General features: G+C 50.4%; 1 protein-coding gene and 1 long non-coding RNA gene across 7 annotated transcripts in view; one reads left to right on the forward strand and one right to left on the reverse strand.

Annotated features, from left to right (window-relative positions):
• Window positions 1-1,230, reverse strand: part of AQP7 (aquaporin 7) — a 14,217-nt gene extending 12,987 nt beyond the window's left edge. The window contains exons 1-2 of one of the 3 annotated variants that reach the window (XM_084775764.1): window positions 954-1,230; window positions 100-147 (exon numbers count right to left, since the gene is read on the reverse strand). In XM_084775764.1, coding sequence (XP_084631890.1) covers window positions 100-125 — 26 coding nt within the window. In that variant the 5' untranslated portion in view covers window positions 126-147; window positions 954-1,230. Of the gene's footprint in view, window positions 1-99; window positions 175-953 lie in introns of those variants that run through there. The other 2 variants (XM_084775763.1, XM_084775765.1) reach the window with 2 other exon arrangements.
• The window catches only part of LOC311594316, a 22,515-nt gene extending 1,681 nt beyond the window's left edge, over window positions 1-20,834 (forward strand). For 2 of the 4 annotated variants that reach the window (XR_014778049.1, XR_014778050.1), the window contains exon 2: window positions 20,163-20,834. This is a non-coding gene — a long non-coding RNA (uncharacterized lncRNA). Of the gene's footprint in view, window positions 1-14,543; window positions 14,748-17,098; window positions 17,314-20,162 lie in introns of those variants that run through there. The other 2 variants (XR_014778051.1, XR_014778048.1) reach the window with 2 other exon arrangements.
• Window positions 20,835-21,445: the final 611 nt, after the last annotated feature.

Consider the following 21,445-nt stretch of genomic DNA (forward strand, 5'->3'; position numbering starts at 1 on the left):
GTCTTCTGGACAGCAGCTACCCTGAGGAAAAGGCTGGCATAGGACTGAAGGGCAACTGGGTTGTTCTAGGCCAAGGATGGGGGTATGAGGGATGCTTACCTCCTCCGCTGGTCTGCTTGGGCCATAATTTTTTCTGACCTTTAGATGCTGTGGAACCAGAGGGGAAACCTAGGGCTGAGAGACACAGAACTTGGCCCCACATTTCCATTAGACCTCGGTTTCCCAGTGGAGAAGCCAACAGGCAGCCCTTGCTAGTGCTATCCCAAACCCAGGCAAGCTGGAGGGAAGAGGGAGGGAGAGAGGGCCTCAAGCAATTGTGAAGGTCCGGTAGCCTCTCCTGCCCCCCTCCCACCCCCCCCCATGCTGCCCCAGGATCCTGGACCTCAAGACCAGGCTCTTCAGAGGTCCTCCTGGCCTCCCCAAAATCTGCCATCTACCCCACTTTGGGCAATACAGTGCCCAGTCTGGCCCTCCCGCCTTTCCTAAACCTTATCTTTTGTCCCATCCTGCTCTCAGAAGGTAAGGGTAACTCCCGAGTGGCCCTCAGGCAGGCTCTACCCAGTTTTCTCTGGATAAAGCTTCCTTGTATATCCTTAGCCCTAAAGGCAGAAACTCTGCATCCTGGCCCAGCCTCTCAGGAAGGCTCCATGGAAGAAGCCAGCAAATGACCCCCCTCAGCCCTGCCTCCCTCTGCCCAGTTGTCAGACCTGATCTCCCTTCCTCGCCCCACCAGGCCTTTCTGCCGGCCCAGCCCAATCCATCCTCCTGATCTCTGCTCCTCCACTCTGCAGTTCTGGCCCCCCCACCCACAGCCAAGTCAGGCCCGATCTGCCCATGTCCACAGAGGGCAGGACAGAGAGTCAATAAGCCTTCTTTCCCAGACAGCCGCCTGGTCACCCCTATATGGCCCCTATATGGCCCCTGCTGGGCTTGCTGCCCCCAAGAAGGCCTACCTGCAGCCCCACACTGGCTCTGCTGAAATGCCCTGGGCTTTACAGCCTCTGTCCGGGCCCCTCCGTTAATGTCAAAGCCGGCCTTGCTTCTGTTCCTCCCGTCACCGTGCCAGGCTCAAGCTGCAACTGAGCTGGAACTCACTCAGAGCCTGCCTCTCAGCCCTCCCCAGGATGGCCGTGAGCCCTGTTGTGTTCCTGCAGGCGAGAGGTCAGTAGGGCAGGGGTTTGGGCTTATGCCACTTAAGCCAGGTCCATACACACTGCCCGAAATAGCACCCCTGTTCTTGCCAGTGGCTCCGTGGAGACCGAGTTCTGGGGCTGTCCTTGTGAGGTCAGAGGTGGAGTTCCAGGTGCGCATTCTGGGCCTCATGGTCCCAGAGGGAAAGGCAAGGCCTGAGAGCCAAGTGTCTGGCTTATTTCTAAGGCCCCAGGCAGAGGTAGGCTGCAGAAGGCCACAGAGGCTCCTGAGACCCAGGCCGTAGAAAAAATTGTGTACATGGGGTTTGCAGGTAGAAGTTTCTAGAAATCAACAGAGAGATGGAAGAGTAGCAACAGCAGTCCTGGGTCAGTCTTCAAAGAGCCCCCAATCTGAAGAAGAGGATTAGACCCTGTCCTCAGGGGAGGTGGTCCCCAATCGGGAGAGGAGGGGAAAAGCCAGAGCTGGTTTCCTGAGTGCCTCACCCCAGGCTGTGTGTCTGGACACCGCCTCTCTTGGGAAAGGCATGCCCAAAGCTCCATAGGAAAACCTAAGCTGGCCGGCACTCAGGACAGTAGTGGGATCTGAGCGAGGTCAGGAGGGGGGGCGTGAGGACCACGGAAGTGTCGGCAGGACGAGGGTGGGCGCCTGCTCCTGGAGAAAGCCCAGAGAGACCCACAGTACCTTGATGGGAGAAGCTGTGCCTGCCCAAAAAAAGTCTTGTGCGGGAATAAAACCATCTTCTAGAGATTGTTGAGCGTGGTGACACGTGTCTGTAGCCAGCACCCAGGAGGCAGAGACTAGAGGAATGCACGTTTAAGCACAGACCGGACTATGTAGTGATTTCCAGCCCATTACTACACAGGAACCGCCCCCCCCCACCCCCCCACCCCGGCGCACGCACATGGAAAGGTGGAGGGGGGAGTGGGGGGAGGACAGGGCAGTGGGAAATGAAGTCAGCAGGCCAATGTAGTGTGTTCAGGCCAGATGATGCTATACCATCTCAATACTGTCTCAAAGGCTAATGAAGAGCCATGTGCTTAAAGTCAAGAGTTCAAGACCATCCTCATCTACATAACTCCAGCTACATGAGACACACACACACATTCCTTTTTTATTTATTATTTATTTATTTATTGTAACTAAAACAGGGTTTCTTTAGGTAGCCGGCCTCTGCCTCTGGAGTGCTGAGCTTAAAGGCCTGCAGCAGCCCTTTCACACACCTCCACTCAGGTGAAGCCAGGAGTCCTGCCCGTGCCACAGAAAGCAATTTCAGGGACTCAGTCAGTCAGCATAAGGTAGAGTTGGAGGTTTCTTTACTTATTTTTTTTTAATTTATTTTTTTTTCGAGACAGGGTCTCTCTATGTAGTCCTGGCTGTCCTGGACTCACTTTGTAGACCAGGCTGGCCTCGAACTCACAGCGATCCACACCTGCCTCTTTTAATTTTTATTTTTTTATTTATTTTTAGTTTTTCAAGACAGAGTTTCTCTGTGTGTAGCCCTGGCTGTCCTGGAATCACTCTGTAGAGCTTATTTTTATTTTTTATTATTATTTTTTTCGAGACAGGGTTTCTCTGTATAGCCCTGGTTGTCCTGGACTCCTTTTGTAGACCAGGTTGGCCTCTAAAGGTGTGTGCCACTACTCCCAGCTAGGGTTTTTGTTGTTGTTGTTGTTGTTGTTGTTGTTGTGTTTTGTTTTGTTGAAACAGATTTCTCTGTGTGACAGTCCTGGCTGTCCTGGACTCCTTTTGTAGACTAGCCTCAAAGTCACAGTGATCCACCTGTCCCTGCCTCCCGAGTGCTGGGACTACAGGCGTGTGCCACCACTCCCTGCTGGCTTTTTTTTTAATGATTTATTTATTTTTATTCCATGTGCATTGGAGTTTTGTCTATATGAAAGTGTCAGCTCCCCTGGAACTGGAGTTACAGACAGTTGTGAGCTGCCATGTGGGTGCTGGGATTTGAACCCTGGTCCTCTGGAAGAGCAGCCAGTGCTCTTAACCACTGAGCCATCTCTCCAGCCCTGAGTTGGAGTTTATTAGGAAGAGATATCCTGTACCTGAGATTGTAGCTCAATTTAGAGAATGTTTGTCCTGTGCGTTAGCACAACGTTAGAAGAATGGGCATGGACGTTGGGGATTTAGCTCAAGGGTACAGCGCTTGCCTAGCAAGCACAAGGCCCTGGGTTCAGTCCTCAGCCCTGGGGTCTGGGGACGAGTGGGCGTACTGGTCCACGCCTGTAAACCCAGCACTTGGACAGTGAAGGCAGGAAGATGGGGAATTCAAAACCATCTTACTTTAAATAGCAAGTTTGATATCAGTCTGGGAAAGTTTTTTTTTTTTTTTAAGATTTGTTTATTTATGTATACAAACTCTCTATCTGCATGATGTACACCTGCAGGCCAGAAGAGGGCACCAGATCTCATTATATAGGTGGTTGTGAGCCACCATGTGGTTGCTGGGAACTGAACTCAGGACCTTTGGAAGAGCAGCCAGTGCTCTTAACCTCTGAGCCATCTCTCCAGCTCCACGGGATACAGTCTTAACCAAACAAAACCTGAAGAGATGTTTAACATAGTATTAATTTTTAGGTGTGTTTCTTTTATGTGTATGAGCATTTTGTATATTGCCTACATGTATGCGTGTGTACCGTATGCATGCCTACAGATGGTTGCGAGCAACCGTGTGGGTGCTGGGAATCGAACCTGGATCCTCTGCAAGAACAAGCACTCTGAACCACGGAGCCATCTCTCCAACCTGGAGATTTTTAAACACTTTTAAGCACAGAGATGAGAGGGAGGAAAGGAGACTGACTTAGAGAAAAGAAAGTACAGCCCAAATGTGAATGTGGGATACTTATAAGAGTCACGCAGCCCAGCGGTGGTGGTGCACACCTTAATCCCAGCACTCGGGAGATAGAGGCAGGCGGATCGCTGTGAGTTTGAGGCCAGCCTGGTCTACAAAGAGAGTCCAGGGCAGCCAAGGCTACACAGAGAAACTGTATGGGGAAAAAAAACTAAATACAATTTTTTTAAAAAGAGAAGAAAAGGAAAAAGTGCTCGCTTTGGCAGCACATATATTAAAACTGGACTGACAGATATATTGGCATGGCCCCGGCACAAGGATGACACGCAAATTCTAGAAGCATTCCAATTTTTTTTTTCAAGACAGGGTTTTCCTGTGCAGCCTTGGCTCTTCTGGACTCACTTTGTAGACCAGGCTGGCCTCGAACTCACAGTGATCCACCTGCCTCTGCCTCCCAAGTGCTGGGATTAAAGGCGTGCGCCACCACACCCAGCTCTTTTTTTTTTTTTTTTTTTTAATTGAGCTTTGGAACAGCTCCTTTTAGTGTTGCAGAGACTGGACCCGAGTTAGAAAAGAAAGCTGAAGCTGGGACAGGGCAGGGTGGGTTTGGTGTACAAAGACAAAGAGAGGAAAGTAGATGTCCTCTAGAGGGCGCCAAAGACCAGGCCATGTCTGGAACCTGCAGGGCTGGTTCATATCCCCACGCCCAAAGCAATTCTCCCAGCAGCTCAGAGCTGTGGCCAGAGAAGCCAAAGGTTCTGCCTCACTCCCCCGTAGCAGATCCTAAGTGGACTCAGAGTGCTGCATTTCTCCCAGGAAAGGAGAGCTGCACCCTGGGAAAGCGGAAACACCTGCCTTCATCTCTGTCTTTCGTGTGCTACCCAGTCAGAGATGAGGTAAGGTTAAGAGTGAGCTATGGCTAGTTGGTGGTGGCATTCGCCTTTAATCCCAGATCTCTGAGGCTGGGACCACCCTGGGTACAGAATGAATTCCAGGACAGCCAGGGGTATACAGAAAAGCATTTTCTTGGGGGTAACAAAGGGAAGGGGGCTATGGAACTGGGTATGGGGGTATACCCCTGCACTTGGAAGGCTTGGGGCAGAGGTACTGAGCTTGAGGGTAGCCTAGGCAACACAGAGAAACTGAGTCAAATAAGTAAAGCTAAGGTTTTTTGTTTGTTTGTTTGTTTGTTTGTTTGTTTCAAGACAGGGTTTCTCTGTGTAGCCTTGGCTGTCCTGGACTCACTTTGTAGACCAGACTCACAGCGATCTATCTGCCTCTGCCTCCCGAGTGCTGGGATTAAAGGCGTGCAGCACCACTGCCTGGCTCAAGCTAAGATCTTATATGAAGCCAGAACTTGGCTGTTAGACTAGCAAGAGAGAGAGCAAGAATCTAGGTTAGAGTCAGGCCATGGACACATTTACATAGCTGGTGTGGGAACCAAGGTGGTTCCCAGAGAGTGTTTGATTTCCCTCAAGTTTGCGGCCTTCCAGGCTCTTCCCCTCGCTTTCTGCTGCCCCTGCCTTGGTGGGCTGGTGGCCAACCCCCGCCCTCCCCCCCCAGGGAAGAGGAGACCCACAACAGGAACAGGCAGGGGGATATCCAGTCTAGAGACACGAGCCTTCCAGAAAAGGCAACATGGAAGCTGAGTCCTCCAAGACTCAGCCACAGAGGAAGAGACTCGCTCTTAAAGCCGCCTAAAGCCCCCAGAGGACCGTGAAAACCTGATCTGGGACGGAGAGCGGTTTACAGAGGCCGTGGAACAGGCTGGGGTTGCGTGAAAGGCTTTGCCTGGGTTTTGCGCTATCCCAAGGGCCAAACAAGCCTGTGAAGGGATCGAAGCAAGCAAGGAACAGAGTGAAGCCTTGACTCCCTACATCCCCAAGGCCCCGGGCTTCCCAAAAAACCTCCAGAGGAGGGCCCGGTCAAGGAATGCGCAGGTGACACTCAGCCAAGGTGGCTCAGAGTCATCCAGGACTCACAGGGAGTCGGGGCCAGGGCCAGGACTGTGGGGGACCAAGAAGGAGTCTAGGCACCGGGCTGCCCAGAGGCTGTGGAGGGGCCAGTGTTTGCAGAGGGTTGCCTGGGATGGCCAAAGGTCTGCCAGCGCTCCTGGCTGAAAACCTGGAAGTCAGGAGGCTCCATGGTGGAGCAAGGAGAGGCAGCCCACGGCACCAGGAGGGAGGGAGGCGCAGCTCAGAGTCACACTAGTCTGGACAGGACCAATGCAGATAATTGGGGACAAAGAAAAAAACACCCAGACTCCTTTCTCCTAAGGGTAGGTAGGTATGCTCTGAGTAGGGTTAGATTGAGTTTCAGAGAAACAGTATTTGCAATGTTTATAATATGTTTATAGGGTTTTTTTTCTTTTTTATCATTTTTTGGGGTACTGTGTGTGTGTTTATCTGTGCAGGAATCAATTCCAGGTCTTCACTTTGGTGTGACAGTGTCACCTTTAATCCCAGCACTGGTAAAGTAGAGGCAGGAAGCACATAAATTGGAAGCCAGGCTGAGCTACATAGCAAGTACCAGGCCAGCCAGATCTGTATAACAAGACTGTCCCAAAACAAAAACAGAGGATAGAAAGATGGTTCAATGGTTTAGAGCACTTGCTGCCCTTCCAGAGGACCCAGGTTCAAGTCCCAGCACCCACGAGACAGGTAAACAACTGCCTGTAGCTTGTTCCAGGGTATTTGGCGCCCTCTTCTGGTTCATGTGAGCATGCAGGTGGTGTACAGACACGCAGGCACAACACCCATATACATTAAAAACTGACATTTCTTTAAAAAAGGAAGGTGAGACAGACGGCTGAGTGTGTAAAGGCATTTTAATACAAGTCTGATGACCTGAGTCCCATTCCATTCCAGGACTCAGGTAGTGGAAAAAGAAGAGCGACTCCCATGGGTTGCCCCCTCTGACCTCCACATATACACACAAAAATCAAATAAAATGCAAATTTTAAAAAAGCACAGAGCCGGGTGCCATGGCACACGCCTGTGATTCCAGCATTCTGAGAGGCGGAGGCAGGAGGATCTCTGTGACTTTAAGGCCAGTCTGGTCCAAAAAGCGAGTCCAGGACAGTCAGAGTTACACAGAGAAACCTTGTCTCTAAAAACCAAAATAAATTTAAAAATTTTAAAAATTGAAACAGGGTTTCTCTGTGTAGCCTTGGCTATCCTGGACTTAACTTTGTAGACCAGGCTGACCTCAAACTCACAGAGATCTGCTTGCCTCTGCCTCCCAGAATGCTGTGATTACAGGTGTGCACCACGTCACCAGGCTAAATTAAATTAAAAAGCACAAATAGCCTGGCAGTGGTGGTTTATGCCTTTAACCCAACACCGCTCCTTGTGACTTTGAGGCCAGCCTGATCTACACAGTGAGTTTCAGGACAGCAAGGGCTATATAGAATGTCTAAAAAAACAAAAAACAAAAAAACAACAAACAAAAACAAACAAATGTTTTATATATATATATATATATATATAACTAAAGTAAAGATAAAAAACACAAACAAGCTTTTCTAAATACCATATCATAGCCAACAAGGTTTTTGAGGCACTGTTGTTGCTAACCAAAACAAAAAACAAAAAAACAAACATACAAATCAGCCAATGTTCTACTACTGAGCTATATGCCTGAAATTCTTTTTTTTTTTTAACTACATTTTATTGTGGGTGGGTGGATGGGAGGGGTGGTGGTGGTTTGGTTTTATTTTTGTTTACTTGGTTGGTGTGTGTGTGTGTGTGTGTGTGTGTGTGTGTGTGTCTAAGTGATTGTTGAAACAAAGTCTCGCTGTGTTGCCCTTGATGGGGTGGAGGTCACTATGTAGACCAGGGTAGTTTTGAACTCACCGAGATCCTCCTGTTTATCCCCAAAGTCGTGTGCTGTTCACCCCAGCTGTGGGAAGTGAGTCAGGGGTGCAGGCAGAGGTCCCGAGGGTAGCCCACAGGCATGGGTCTCCCCCTTCCGCTGCACGGCTCCTGGGGCTTGAACTCAGATGCCGGCCTCAGCCATCTCTTCCACCCGTACCCCTGAAACTCTTACCTAACTGTCTACCCTGTATTTTTATTTGTCAAATCTGGCCACTCTGCTCTGCGGTGAAGAGCTTCTGGCGTCCTGCACACTGATTTAGATTTGAGTCCTAGCCTCAAGCCTCTGCGTCTCCACCTGGAAACCAGGGCCAGAGGATTTGAGCTTTTCTGCTCCGTTACGATAATAGGGTTGTGACCGCAGCAGCAGGCCGTAGTGGAGCGTTGATTACCCTAACAAGCCTAAGGCCCTAGAATCAAGCCCCAGCAATAGTCGGGTATACTACTGCAACACCATGAACCCCAGCACTCCGGAGGCAGAGGAAGGTGGATCTCTGAGTTCTAGGCCAGCCTGGTCTACAGAGACAGCCAGGGCTACACAGAGAAACCTTGTTTCAGAAACAGGGATGGTGGTGGTGGTGGGAGGCCCTGCCTTTAAAAAGGGATGTGTTTGAGCTTGAGGGATGGCTCAGTGGTTAAGAGCACTGGCTGCTCTTCCAGAGGTCCTGGGTTCAAATCCCAGCACCCACATGGCAGCCCACAACTGTTTGTCACTCCAAGATCTGATACCCTCACACAGACACACTAATATACATAAAATAAAAATAAACAGGAGGCAGAGGTAGGCAGATCCACTTGAGTTCAAGGCCATTCTGGTCTACAAAGTGAGTCTAGGACAGCCAAGGCTACACAGAGAAACCCTGTCTCAAAAAACCAGTGTGTGTGTGTGTGTGTGTGTGTGTGTGTGTGTGTGTGTGTGTGTGTTGTATTAAAAGGGTGAGAATGCAGAACATCCTAGAAAGGGGAACTTGAAACTAAAAACTCAAGTTCACCATTAAAAAAATTCTGGAGCCAGGCAGTGGTGGCACACGCCTTTAATCCCAGCACTTGGAGGCAGAGGCAGGTGGGTCTCTGAGTTTGTGGCCAGCCTGGTCTACAGAGTGAGTTTCAGGACATCCAGGGCTACACAGAGAAACCGTGTCTCAAAAAGAAAAAAAAAAAAAAAAAAGAAAGGAGAGAGAGAGAGAAAAGAGAAGAAGAGAAAGTGGGGGCGGAAAGGTGGGGAATCAAGCCCAGCACTTCAAAAACAATACAAAAATCTTGGCTGCCAGGGCAGTGCATGCCTATAATTCTAGCACTTATGTGGCTGAGACAGGGGGATAGCCATGAGTTTGAGACCAACCTGAGCTACACAGTGCGTTCCGGGACAAACTGGGTTACAGAGCAAGACCACATCTCCATAAACATTGTTTCCCCTTTTAGACAGGGCCTCACTGGCTTGAAACTTACTATGGTAGACCAGCCTGCCCTCTGTGGCCCAGGCTGCCCTCTGTGGACCAGGCTGCCCTCTGTGGCCCAGGCTGCCCTCTGTGGACCAGGCTGCCCTCTGTGGCCCAGGCTGCCCTCTGTAGACCAGGCTACCCTCTGTGGCCCAGGCTGCCCTCTGTGGACCAGGCTGCCCTCTGTGGCCCAGGCTGCCCTCTGTGGACCAGGCTGCCCTCTGTGGCCCAGGCTGCCCTCTGTGGCCCAGGCTGCCCTCTGTGGCCCAGGCTGCCCTCTGTGGCCCAGGCTGCCCTCTGTGGACCAGGCTGCCTCTGTAGACCAGGCTGCCCTCAAACACTCAGAGATCTGCCTGCCTCTGCCTTCTGAGTGCTGGGACTAAAGACATGCGCCACCAGAACACAGATATGTTTTTTCCAACAATCTGTTTTGCCGTCCAGCTGTTTGCTAGTGGAAGGTTGGCAGTCATCCACTCACTACCCACTGACCTCTCACTTGGTACCACACTAAGAATCTGACAGTGCAAGCTGGTGCCTGGGAGCATTAATGTTTACCTAACTGAAAATTTTAACTATTGACACATAGCCAAACAAATTCATCAGATATAATAATTGTCCATTGGGCTGGAAAGTTTGAAACGGGTAGTGGGGGGTGGGGGGTGGGGAGCCAGGAATAAAATAACTTTCTTTTACTATTTAGTCACCTAAAATACAAGTAAGCCAAGAGAGCCTTTCCAGACCCTTTATGTTCACTGACAACTACTGTTGACCTTTTAGCAGATCTTCTAGTCCTTTCTCTCTGCACACACATACACACATCCCCCCTGGAAATAGGTCTTACATAAAGGGGGTAGGTAGCCCCAACTGGCCTGGAACTCACTATGTAGATCAGGCTGGCTTCAGACTCACAGAGCTCTGCCTGCCTCTGCCTCCCAAGGGCCGGGGTAACCACCGCCCCCAAAGGCACGAGGTCTTCGGTGTACTTTTTTCATTCAAACAGTCCTGAGATTATTTTGCCTCCAAGTCGGTGCACAAGCTCCTGCAGTGTGTAGCTGGCTGCTCCTCTGTGATGTGAGACCCCCTAGCAGTGAGAGTGTCTCCATTTTCTGAGTGGCTTTGTTTTGCTTTGTGGAGCACTGGAGATTGAACCCAGAGCCTTCCACAAGCTGGAGAGTTTCCCTGCCCCTGAGCTACGTCCTCGCCCTACAGCCACACCCACTTCTCTCTTTCACAAAGGGAAACTGAGTTTCCTTTCCCAAGGTCGCTCAGAATTGGAACATCCAGCCCAGGACCCCGTACCCGCATCCCACAGCAGGAGGATGAGGCCTGGGTGACTAGGCCCGGATGGACTTCCACCCTGACGTTCACCAGCTGCCAGAATTCGTCCATGCCTAGCCCACCTTCCCAAAGGCATGCGTGAGCCTCAGCACGGACACACGGGGTGGAGGCTGGGGTAATAAGGCAGACAGGACCAAGCATAAGGGATCCAGGAAATGAGTGTGTCTCTGTGCACAAATGTGTATACTTTTTCAATTCGACCTAGTGCCTTCCTCATGCGTTAGGCAAGTGTACCCCAGCCCTGAGGAATAAGAATTTAAACCTAACCCTGCTCTACTCCAGGCCAGGTTACATTGTGAGATGTCTAAGAAATAAAAATGGAAATGAAGCTAGGTATGATGTCACACGTGCCTTAAATCTCAGCACTCGGGAGGCAGAGGCAGGCGGGTCTGTAAGAGTAGAGAGTTCCAGACCAACCAGGGCTGCAAAATAGTGAGTCTCTGTCTCAATAAATAAATAAATAAATAAATAAATAAATAAATAAATAAAATAGAAAAGCTGGGCATGGTGGCGCACACCTTTAATCTCAGCACTCAGGAGGCAGAAAGGCAGGCGGATCTCTGTGAGTTCGAGGCCAGCCTGGTCTACAAAGCGAGTCCAGGACAGCCAAGGTTACACAAAGAAACCCTGTCTCAAAACCTTCCCCCAACAAAAAAAAAGAAGGAAGGGAGAGAAAAGCAAATGTCAAGCTGTCGGGCGTAAGGAACCAGCCAGACGACGTGGACCTTTTCTCTCTAGTGCAAGCTTCCAAGGAAGGCTTCCTGAAGCCTAGAAGAGGTGGGTACTCACGGACAGAGGCAGCTGGGGAGATAACACAAAATTTGCATATGTGAGAAGAATAAAAGGGAGGTCTTATGTGTGGGGGTGGGGTGTGAATATCTGGGTCCTTTTGATATATATATAATACATATAATATGTGTATGTGTACATATACATAATTATTTTAAACTGTAGACAGACACACACATATGTATTTAATTATTTCTTCCTTTAAAAAAAATTTTTTTTAACATGGTTAGACAAGCACACACATGTGGAGGTTAGGGGCGAATCCTTAGGACTTGGCTCTCCTTCCACTGTGTGGATCTCTGAGGTCACACTCAGATCACCAGGCTTGGTGGTAAGCACTTTTACACCTTGAGCTATCTCACTGGCCCTGTTCTGGCATTTGATCCAGGGTCTCAAGTAGCCCAAGCCGGGCCAGCCTCGTGTGGCCTGGACCTACTGATCTTGCCTCCACTCTGAGGTGCTGACGTTATAGTTAAGCACCCCCACACCTGGCTTTCTTGTTTTTGTTTTTTGTTTTGTTTTGTTTTTTGAGACAGGATTTCTCTGAGTAGCCTTGGCTGTCCTGGACTCACTTTGTAGACCAGGCTGGTCTCGAACTCACAGCCATCCACCTGCCTCTGCCTACCATGGTCTGGGATTAAAGGCGTGAGCCACCATGCCCAGCAATTTTTTTCCTCTATGACAGGGTTTCTCTGTGTGTCTCCTTGGCTGTCCTGGAACTCTCTGCGATTAAAGGCATGAGCCTTCACCACCCAGCTGATAGACAGGGCCTCAGTGTGTATCCCAGGCTGGCAACAGCACATACACACACACACACACACACACACACACACACACACACACACACACACACACGAGTTGTGTACACGTGAGCGTGCTCCTATTGGGCTGGGTTAATATTTTCCTGCCTGCGTCAGCATGGTCTCAGGCAGCAGGCAGCTTGCTGTGGGAACGTGCCCTATCTGATCTGGTTAGGGGCTGTGGACCTGGAACAGTCAGGGTTAGGGTGGGCAAGGAGCCCATCTCAGCTCCCTCTGGGAAGCCACACTCTTCACTCCCTGCGCAGCCTGAGGAGCAAGGCAGGCCCAGAGGCCACACAGCTCTAACATTGTGACTGCCTGCCTCCCCACATCTACTGGGGGCTCCCAGCCATGATGCCTCCCTGCAAGTGGGCCCCCCTCCCCCGCCACAACCTGTTACAGTCTGACATCTTTGTCATGTACACATCTGTCCCCTTAGGGGCAAATAGAGGCAGAGACCCTAAGAAATGCTCACAAATAACTCTTTAACAGCAGAGCACCTTAGAAATGGCCTTGGGAGCCTTGGGCATTGTGGGACTCTGGAGCCAGCTTGCCAGTAACTGCATGGAGGACCTGCTCAGAGGTCTGTGTGAGCAACGTCTGGGATGCCAACATCTGTGGGCACTGAGCGTTAGCCAGGAAGGCTTAGTAAAACACAAGGACCCCGAGCAGGGTGGGGCCTTCCCTGTTCCTGGGCGTCTCCCTGTGTCATCTGAGGGTCCTCCCACACCTACACTGGTCCCTGCGGTGTAGGCTGGGCCAACCGGGTTGGGCAGGCAAATGCTGTGTCGCCTGCCATAGTCCAAGACGCAGGATGAGTCAAACTCAGGTGTCCAAGCTCCTGGGCCAGCCTGAGGATGCCCCAGTGTATATCTGAGCATGAGCAACAAGGACGCTGCTACAAGGACGGAAAGAGGGAGGGAGGGAGGGAGGGAGGGAGGGAGGGAGGGAGGGAGAGAGGGAGAAAGCTGTCACCACTGGAGTAATTTCTCACAGCACGGACCCTGAACCTTCTCCCTGGACAGCTTTCCCCAACTGCCTAGGGGAACACGCATTCTGAGTCATAAACTTTTAGCTTTTTTTTTTTTCCTCCAGTAAAAAAAAGAATTACGAGCTAAAATTGTCATCTTTTTTTATATAAAAAAATTTATGAGAAGTGGGCTAATGATATTATAAAAAAGCATCAAAGTGTGTGTGTGTGTGTGTGTGTGTGTGTGTGTGTGTGTGTGTGTGTGTGTGTTGAACCTAAGAAGGAAAACAGTGATTATGTGCCTCACAGAAACTCCTGTGAGGTGGGAGTCCTTGAGCTCTTGCTGCCCTACAGCACTTACGGATAAACAACTCATGCGTTCCTTTCCTCGGGGTTTGAAGCAAGCAGTCAGGAAGCCTGGCCTGATGGAGTGACTGGTGTGAGGACTGCCACATGAATGCAGGGCTTGCAGAGGCCAGAGAAGGATGCCAGCTCCTCCAGAGTTGGGGGTCACAGGCACTGGTGAGCTGCCTAGTGTGAGAGCAGGCAGCCAGACTCAGGTCCCCTGTAAGAGCAAAGCTGCTGTACCTGCTGAGCCCACTTTTCTTGCCTTGCTCAGTAGTTTTGTTTTTGTTTTTGTTTTCTTTAAGGTTTATTTTTAACTCTGTGTGTGTGTGTGTGTGTGTGTGTGTGTGTGTGTGTCCGTCTGTCCGTCTGTCCGTCTGTCTGTCTGTATAGGTGCCCTCGGAGGCCAGAGGCATCATCAGTGGCCCCTGGAGCTGGAGTTGCAGGTGGTTCTGAGCCAAGCAGGGTGGATGCTGGGAACTGAACTACATACAGCCCACAGCAAGAGTAGCAAGTGCTGTTAACTGCCGAGCAATCTCTCCAGCCCCTTGTCTCATGTTTTTTAAAAACATAATCTAGTGGGGGCCGGGCATGGTGGCACACGCCTTTAATCCCAGCACTCTGGGAGGCAGAGGCAGGTGGATCGCTGTGAGTTCGAGGCCAGCCTGGTCTACAAAGCAAGTCCAAGACAGCCAAGGATACGCAGAGAAACTCTGTGGCGGGGAGGGGGAAGGAAACTGCTAAAACATGATCTCACTGTATCTTCCTAGCTGGCCTGGCTTCTTTGCTGCCTGGCTCAAGCTGGCCTCGAACTTGAGCTGTTTCTGCTCTTATTCCTAAGTGCTGAGCTGACAGTTGTGCACTAACACACCCAAGCATTTTTTTTTAAACCATTATCTGTCCTTGAACTAACTCCCTCCCTCCCCACCATTCGTAGACAGGGATCCAGGCTTGCAAGCAGACAGCTTCTGGCACGATGTACTGTTGTCGTGCCTTTGCCGCTTTTACAGCTGTGGCACCACCTCTACTTTCCCGGGGGACAGGAAGAACTCTGCCAACTTCCGGGAGCAACCCCAGCATCCTGTCTTCAGTGCTCACCACTCACTGCTTCCTGGTTCCAAGGCTCCTAGCTGCACCTCCGTCACAGCCCTAACTGCCCCCATGAGCGTCCTCCTGGCTGCCCTCTCATCTGGGCTGCTGGGACAAGCACCACCTGCTTTCGCTGGAGCATCGCAGGCCGTGAGCACCCAGCGGCGTTAGCTGAAGGACGTTGCTGGTAGAGGAGGATGGTATCACTGTGGCACAGGGAGGCCTTTGGCGGCCCGAGGATCGGGTGGGATAAGAAGAAAATGAGGGTGTTCCTCAAATCTGGATCAGGGCTTCGGAAAAGACTCTCCTGCGAGAGAATCCAGCTCATCAGTCTTGGCTCTTGGTCTAAGTGTCTCCACTGTCCTGCTTTACACCGAGGAGGGCATTTAAAGAGCTGCTCTCCCCACCATGTCCCTCCTCATCTAGGAGATGGTCTAGGGATTCCTGGCTAGGTGCAAGAGCTCAGCTTTCGTCTTCCTGCCTGCTGTGGGTCTGTCTGATGTCTATAACCTGAATAGCCCGGAACACACTACATAGACTAAACTGGCCCCAAACTCACAGAGATCTGCCAGCCTTTGCCTCCTGTCTACTGGGATTAAAGGCACACATTATTGTGCCTGACTTCTGAGCCCTTAACTCTTTTTGTTTTGTTTTGTTTTGTTTTGTTGGAGACAGGGTTTCTCTGTGTAGCCTTGGCTGTCCTGGACTCACTTTGTAGGCCAGGCTGGCCTCGAACTCACAAGAGATCTGCCTCCCTCTGTCTCCCCAAGTGCTGGGATTACAGGTATGCACAACCAAGCCGAGCTATGAGCCCTCATCTTTTTTGTTTGTCTGTTTTTGTTTTTCAAGACAGGGTTTCTCTGTGTAACAGCTCTGGCTGTCCTGGTACTCACTCTGTAGACCAGGCTGGCCTCGAACTCATGGAGACCGCCTGCCTCTGCCTCCCGAGTGCTGGGATTAAAGGTGTGCGCCACCACCACCTGGCGGCAAGCCATCATCTTGATATCCCTTCAGCCCCAAGACTGGGTATCTCTGTGTAGCCTTGGCTGTCCTGGACTGACTATGTAGACCAGGCTGGCCTCGAACTCACAAAGATCTGCCTGCCTCTGCCTCCCGAGTGCTGGGATTAAAAGTGTGCACCACCAAGCCTGATGCAGCTGAGCCTTTTCATTAATACTGGTGAGTTTTAGTACAAGACCTATCTGGGTATCGTCATCAGTGTTGGCGGCGTGGCTTGAGTTGGTAAGGACTGTGGTAGGTGCCTGGTAACATTTGGTGTTAGGTGAGAGCATTTTCAGCAAGAATCTGCTGCCCAGTGGGGCCAGTGGTGGGACGTTGTACACTCATTTCAGGCAGTGAGATCTAAGCCCATGGATTGCCAGGGTCTTCTAGCCCTTGCCTCTGCAGCCCGGCCTCTCAACATGAACCCCCAGCATAGCCAAGAGGCCCAGCTGCCTCAGGCACACTCCAATCTCCAGGGTAATCAGCAGGCAGCTGCCTCAAACTCACTGAACTGTTGGGGGACCCAGGCGTGACAAGGCCCTAAGCAGGCTGCCTTTTTTAGTTTCTTTTCTTTTTTTTTTTTTTTAATTTTTAATTTTTAAATTTTAATTTTATTAATTTATTCAGATTACAAATCCATTGTTATCCCATCACTTGTATCCTCCCTCCCTCCCACTTTCACCCTATTCCCCTCCCCTAGGTCTAAGACTGAGGGGGACCTCATCCCCCACTATATGGTCATGGACTATCAAGTCTCATCTTGGTAGCCTGCCTATTCTTTCTTTGAGTGCCACCAGGCCTCCCACCAAGGGGAGGTGGTCAAATATGGGGCACCAGAGTTCATGTCAGAGTCAGTCCCTGCACTCCACATAACTGTGGAGAATGTCCTATCCCTTGGGTAGATTAGAGTCGGGGTTTGATGTTTATTGTATTGTCTTTGCTTAGTGCAATAGTTTGAGAAGAGCCCCCTGGGCCCCAATCCACTTATCATGATGTTCTTCTTGTAGATTTCTAGGACCCTCTGGGTCCTTCTATTTCCCCATCTCCTATATTTCTCTTACCTAGAGTCTCAGTAGGATGTCCTCACAACTGTCCCAATCTCCTGGTAAGTGAAGATTTTCTTGGGACATGCCTTTTGGGCTAGTGCCCAACTATAAGTGAGTAGCAGGCTGCCTTTTAAGGACACAGGGGCCTTCTGAGTTCTTTGGGACAGAGATTCCAGGATCCCGCCTTCACAGGTAACACAACAGGTGCGCAATAATTGAATGTTCGAAGATCTGAGTTCCAGCCGGGCGTGGTGGTGCACATCTTTAATCCCAGCACTTGGGAGGCAGAAGCAGGTGGATCCTTGTGAGTTCGAGGCCAGCCTGGTCTACAAAGAGAGTCTAGGACAGCCAAGATAACACAGAGAAACCCTGTCTCAGAAAGAAAGAAAGAAAGAAAGAAAGAAAGAAAGAAAGAAAGAAAGAAAAGATCGATCTTAGTTTTTCTTCCCTCAGTGGAAGAGATATCGTGTGTGAATGGGATGCAGATGATGTCTTGGGCATCAGCGTGAATCTGTGGCTCCAAGATCCTAGGAGAGGTGGGGAGAACAGCAGACCTCCGGACTCTACGCCCAGCTGTTTGTTCCTCCCAACAACCTGGCCCAGTTAGCCTCTGTCTGTCCTTCCTGCAGCAGCCAGCCTGAGCCCTCGATGGGACAACTGAGGTGAGGGTAGGTGTAAAGGGCAACTCTCCACTCTCCTCAGATCCCCAACCACGTCCCCACAAAGGTGGGGCCAGCACCCTTCCTGGTGATCTACACTGATTCCTTTGGTGGGAGATCCCTGCTGGCACCAACCAGCTGGGAACCCCACCTAGCTGGAAACCTCCACCTTGCCTTGAGAGACTAGCTGGCCTGGCCTTAGCCCCAGGGTCCTCCTCTTAGAGAGAAACTTGGCTCCGTTCAGGGCTGCCCACACACCTTCCTGTGGCTTCCCAGTTTTCTTACCCACCACGAATCACCTTTGCGGACTTGGTTTCGTGTGTTGACTTCAGCGCTGTCTCTATTTACTCTGGCTAAGCCTACATCCAGCCTCAGGATGAAACCTCTGAACTTGGAAAAGTGTGAACCTAAAAGGCAACAAACAAGTGTGGAGGTGGGGAAACAGGGAGGGAGAGATAGAAGCTAGTCCAGGCTTCTCAGTTGGAGGGAGCACTATTGTTCTTACACCCCCCCCCCCACACACACACACACTCCTTCTCCACCTCTGGGACAGGGCCTAGGGGCAGGAATGGGTGGAGAGACTTTCCCAGCCTCACTACAGGCAGGTCTTAACCTGCCACATTGCTAATTTGTTTTTGAAGCCCAGACCTAGAATGCTTAAAGGTTCCACATCTCTGAAAAGCTGAACATATTGTTCAGCAGAGTACAAGCCCTCTGATGGCTACCTGCTTGCAGCCTCTAGTCCTTCAGTTAAATTACTCAAGGAATGCCACTGTCCGCCATGGAGGCCCAGGGGTTCCTGTCTTCCGTCTTCCTAATTTCCCATATACTCGTGACACCTATGACAGCCCAACAGGATTGTATGGCGACCCTGAAGGGATCTCTGGCCCTCTAGCTGTTAAGGAAACCTCTGGCAGTCCCTGTGTCATAGCCTGGAGTAGTCCACACTCCCTGGCTCCTGGCCCAGACTCTTTTCCCCACTTCAGACATCTCTCAGATCACAGAGCAAGACAGGAAGGCAGGACCAGGCAGTGGGGCAGGGGCCAGCATGTCCACTTGTGGTGTTTGCACATAGCACAAGCCAGTGCGGAAACCTCTCTCCAAGCAAGAACGTGGGCAACCAGAGGCGCTCTCTGCAGTTCCACAGAACAGACAGTGTCTGCAGAGGGGGTAAGGCGGAGCTCCGGCTCTCTCACCACCTTTTATTCGCACTGCTCTAGGCCTGTGCTTGTGGCTATAGCCGGTGTATATCCTCTAATAGACCGGGTGTGGGAGCCACCATGACCTGCAGCTGGGGCCTTAAGGAATAAAGAGGACAGATGCCATAATCACCACAGACTTAGGGTGTCTGGTTCTGCCAGCTGTGCCAGCCAGGCTTTTTGAAAAAGCAGCTGTCATCAGTCTCCCCTCAACCCTTACACCCTGCCACTGCCACCGCCCAGGCCGCCTCCTCTGGTGGCTCACCAGACTACCCCTCTCTTTCAGTGTGAAATCCTCACACCCCTGCCCACGTACTCTGGGAAGTACTGCTGGTTCATTTACAGTGTAGCGTCTCTGCCTCGAGTACCCTCCCCAGCTGGGGCCACACCAGCTGAGCGCACGGTGATATCCTGTGTTTTTACAGACCCACGTGTGCAACACAACATACATTCTGTAGACCTCAGACACTTCCTGAACAAGGTCATTTTAGGGTACGAGATGAGTCACCTGCCAGTTTTGGGGATCTGCTGAGCCATCAAGGGAGGAAGCCCCAAGTTCATTGTATCACCCTGTACCTCCTCTCCGCCTACAGAAAAGAGGCAATCTTTCCTTTTAAAGCCCTTTTTAAAGTTACTCAATTTCATACATGTAAACAAAGCACCTATGTTCTTTTAAAACTTATATCTGGAGCTGAGTGTGGTGGTTGGTGCATGCCTTTAATCCCAGCACTCTGGAGACAGGCATAGGTCAATCAATGTGAGTTCGAGGCCAGCCTGGTGTACAAAGTGAGTCCAGCCCATCCACAGAGAAACCCTGTCTCAAAACAAAACAAAACAAAACAAAACAAAAAACAAAACAAGGGCTGGAGAGATGGCTCGGGGGTTAAGAGCAACGGCTGTTCTTCCAAAGGTCCTGAGTCCAATTCCCAGCAACCACATGGTGACTTGCAACCATCTATAGTGAGATCTGGTGCCCTCTTCTGGCTTGCAGGTGTACATGCAGGCAGAACACTGTACTCATAACAAATAAATACATCTTTAAAACAAAACAAAAAACATGTATCTGAGAGGTCAGAGGTGCATCTCAGTGGTATAGCACATCACATCCACAGTCAAGAGCAGAGAGAAGCAAACACATCTGTGCTTGCTTGCTTGCTTGTAGCTAGCTTTCTCCTCTTATATAGCCCAAGACGCCAAGCCTAGGGAATTGCACAAGCCACCCTGGACTGTGTCTTCCCACATCGGTTAAGGTCCTCAGATAATTCCCACAGGTCAACCTGGTCTGAAATGATTTCTCAACTAATACTCTTCTTAGAAGAGTCTAGACTGTGTCATGTGGAAATTCACCACCACAGCAGCTGTAGTAAGTACTCTTACACATTTTCTATTACTCTCCCCTCCTTACACTAATTAAGTCTCAGGAGTGGAAGTTTTGGTTTCTTTAAAAACTTAGGCCAGGCGGTGGTGGCACACGCCTGCAATCCCAGAACTCGGGAGGCAGAGGCAAAGGCAGAGGAAGGCAGATCTCTGTGAGTTCAAAGCCAGCCTGGTCCATGAAGTGAGTCCAGGACAGCCAACGCTACACAGAGAAACCCTGTCTCGAAAAAAATAATAAAAACTCAGTTATGTTATGTACACATGCTTTTGTTTTAATCACAGGTGTGGGAGATGGTGCCGCTTCAGTGTGCCCACTAACGAGGACCGTCCCATGCTCTAGCAGGGACATGACATGTGCCAGCTGCAGATGGCTTAATTATGGAAATCGGAGAAGGAATAAATGCCAGGACCCTGAGAGGGAGGCCGGTGGTGGCTGCCGGTTCTCCCTGCTGCTTCATTTCCTGTTGCTGGTTCGCCGGACAGCTGGATATCCTGACTTTGAAGACTGCACTTGCCCCAAGGAGCTACATCCCTAAGCAACCGGAAGTAGCAAAACAGAGCTATTCTCCTCCTCCTCCTCCTCCTGCTCCTCCTCCTCCTCCTCCTCACTAACCTTCTTTCTTTCCTACCTGTGGTTGGCGTGTTAGAAGGAATTGGGATAGACAAGGGGAAGGAAGAAATATAAGAAACCCAAAGTAAAATAGATTTTTAAAAAGCACCAATAAAGCCAGGCGTGGTGGGTGGTACATGCCTGTAATCCCAGAACTTGGAAGGCTAGCCTTAATTTTTTTCTGTGACTTTTTTTTTTTCTCTCCAGACAGGGTTTCTCTGTGTAGCTCTGGCTGTCCTGGACTCACTTTGTAGACCAAGCTGGCCTCGAACTCAGAGAGATTCACTTGCCTCTGCCTCCCTGAGTGCTGGGATTAAAGGCGTGCACCACTGTGCCTGGCTGTGTGACTTTTGTTTTGTTTTGTTTTTTTGTTAATGTGGGCACGAGAGAGAGAGAGAGAGAGAGAGAGAGAGAGAGAGAGAGAGAGAGAGAGAGAGAGAGAATTGTGCCACAGTCTGGGACCTAGGAATCTAACTGAAGTTGTCTGGCTTGACACCAAGCACCTTTTGGCTTTTTTTTGGGGGGGGGGGATTGTTTGGTTGGTTGGTTTTAATTGTTTTGTTTTGTTTCTTTTGAGATTTTGCTACATAATGGTGGCTGGCCTGCAATTTGCTAAGTAGACCAAACTGGGCTTGAACCTGTAGTCAGGTCATCCTAGCTCTGCCTCCTGAATGCTCATCTCTCTCAGGTGTTTTTGTTCATTTGTCTTTGAGTTTTGTGTTTTGTGTTTTGGTTTGTTAGTTTTTTGTTTTTGTTTGGTTTGGTTTGGGTTTTAAGACAGGGTTTATCTGTGTAGCCTTGGCTGTCCTGTACTCACTATGTAGACCAGGCTGGCCTCGAACTCACAGAGATCTTCCTGCCTCTGCCTCCCTGAATGCTGGGATTAAAGGTGTGCGCCACCTTGCTTGAGAAGTGTCTAGAACAGAAGTCTACTCTTGCTACTCGGCCTTTCGCA

This window comes from Acomys minous (genome assembly GCF_964271855.1).
Source record: "Acomys minous genome assembly, chromosome: 1".
Lineage (NCBI taxonomy): Eukaryota > Metazoa > Chordata > Mammalia > Rodentia > Muridae > Acomys > Acomys minous.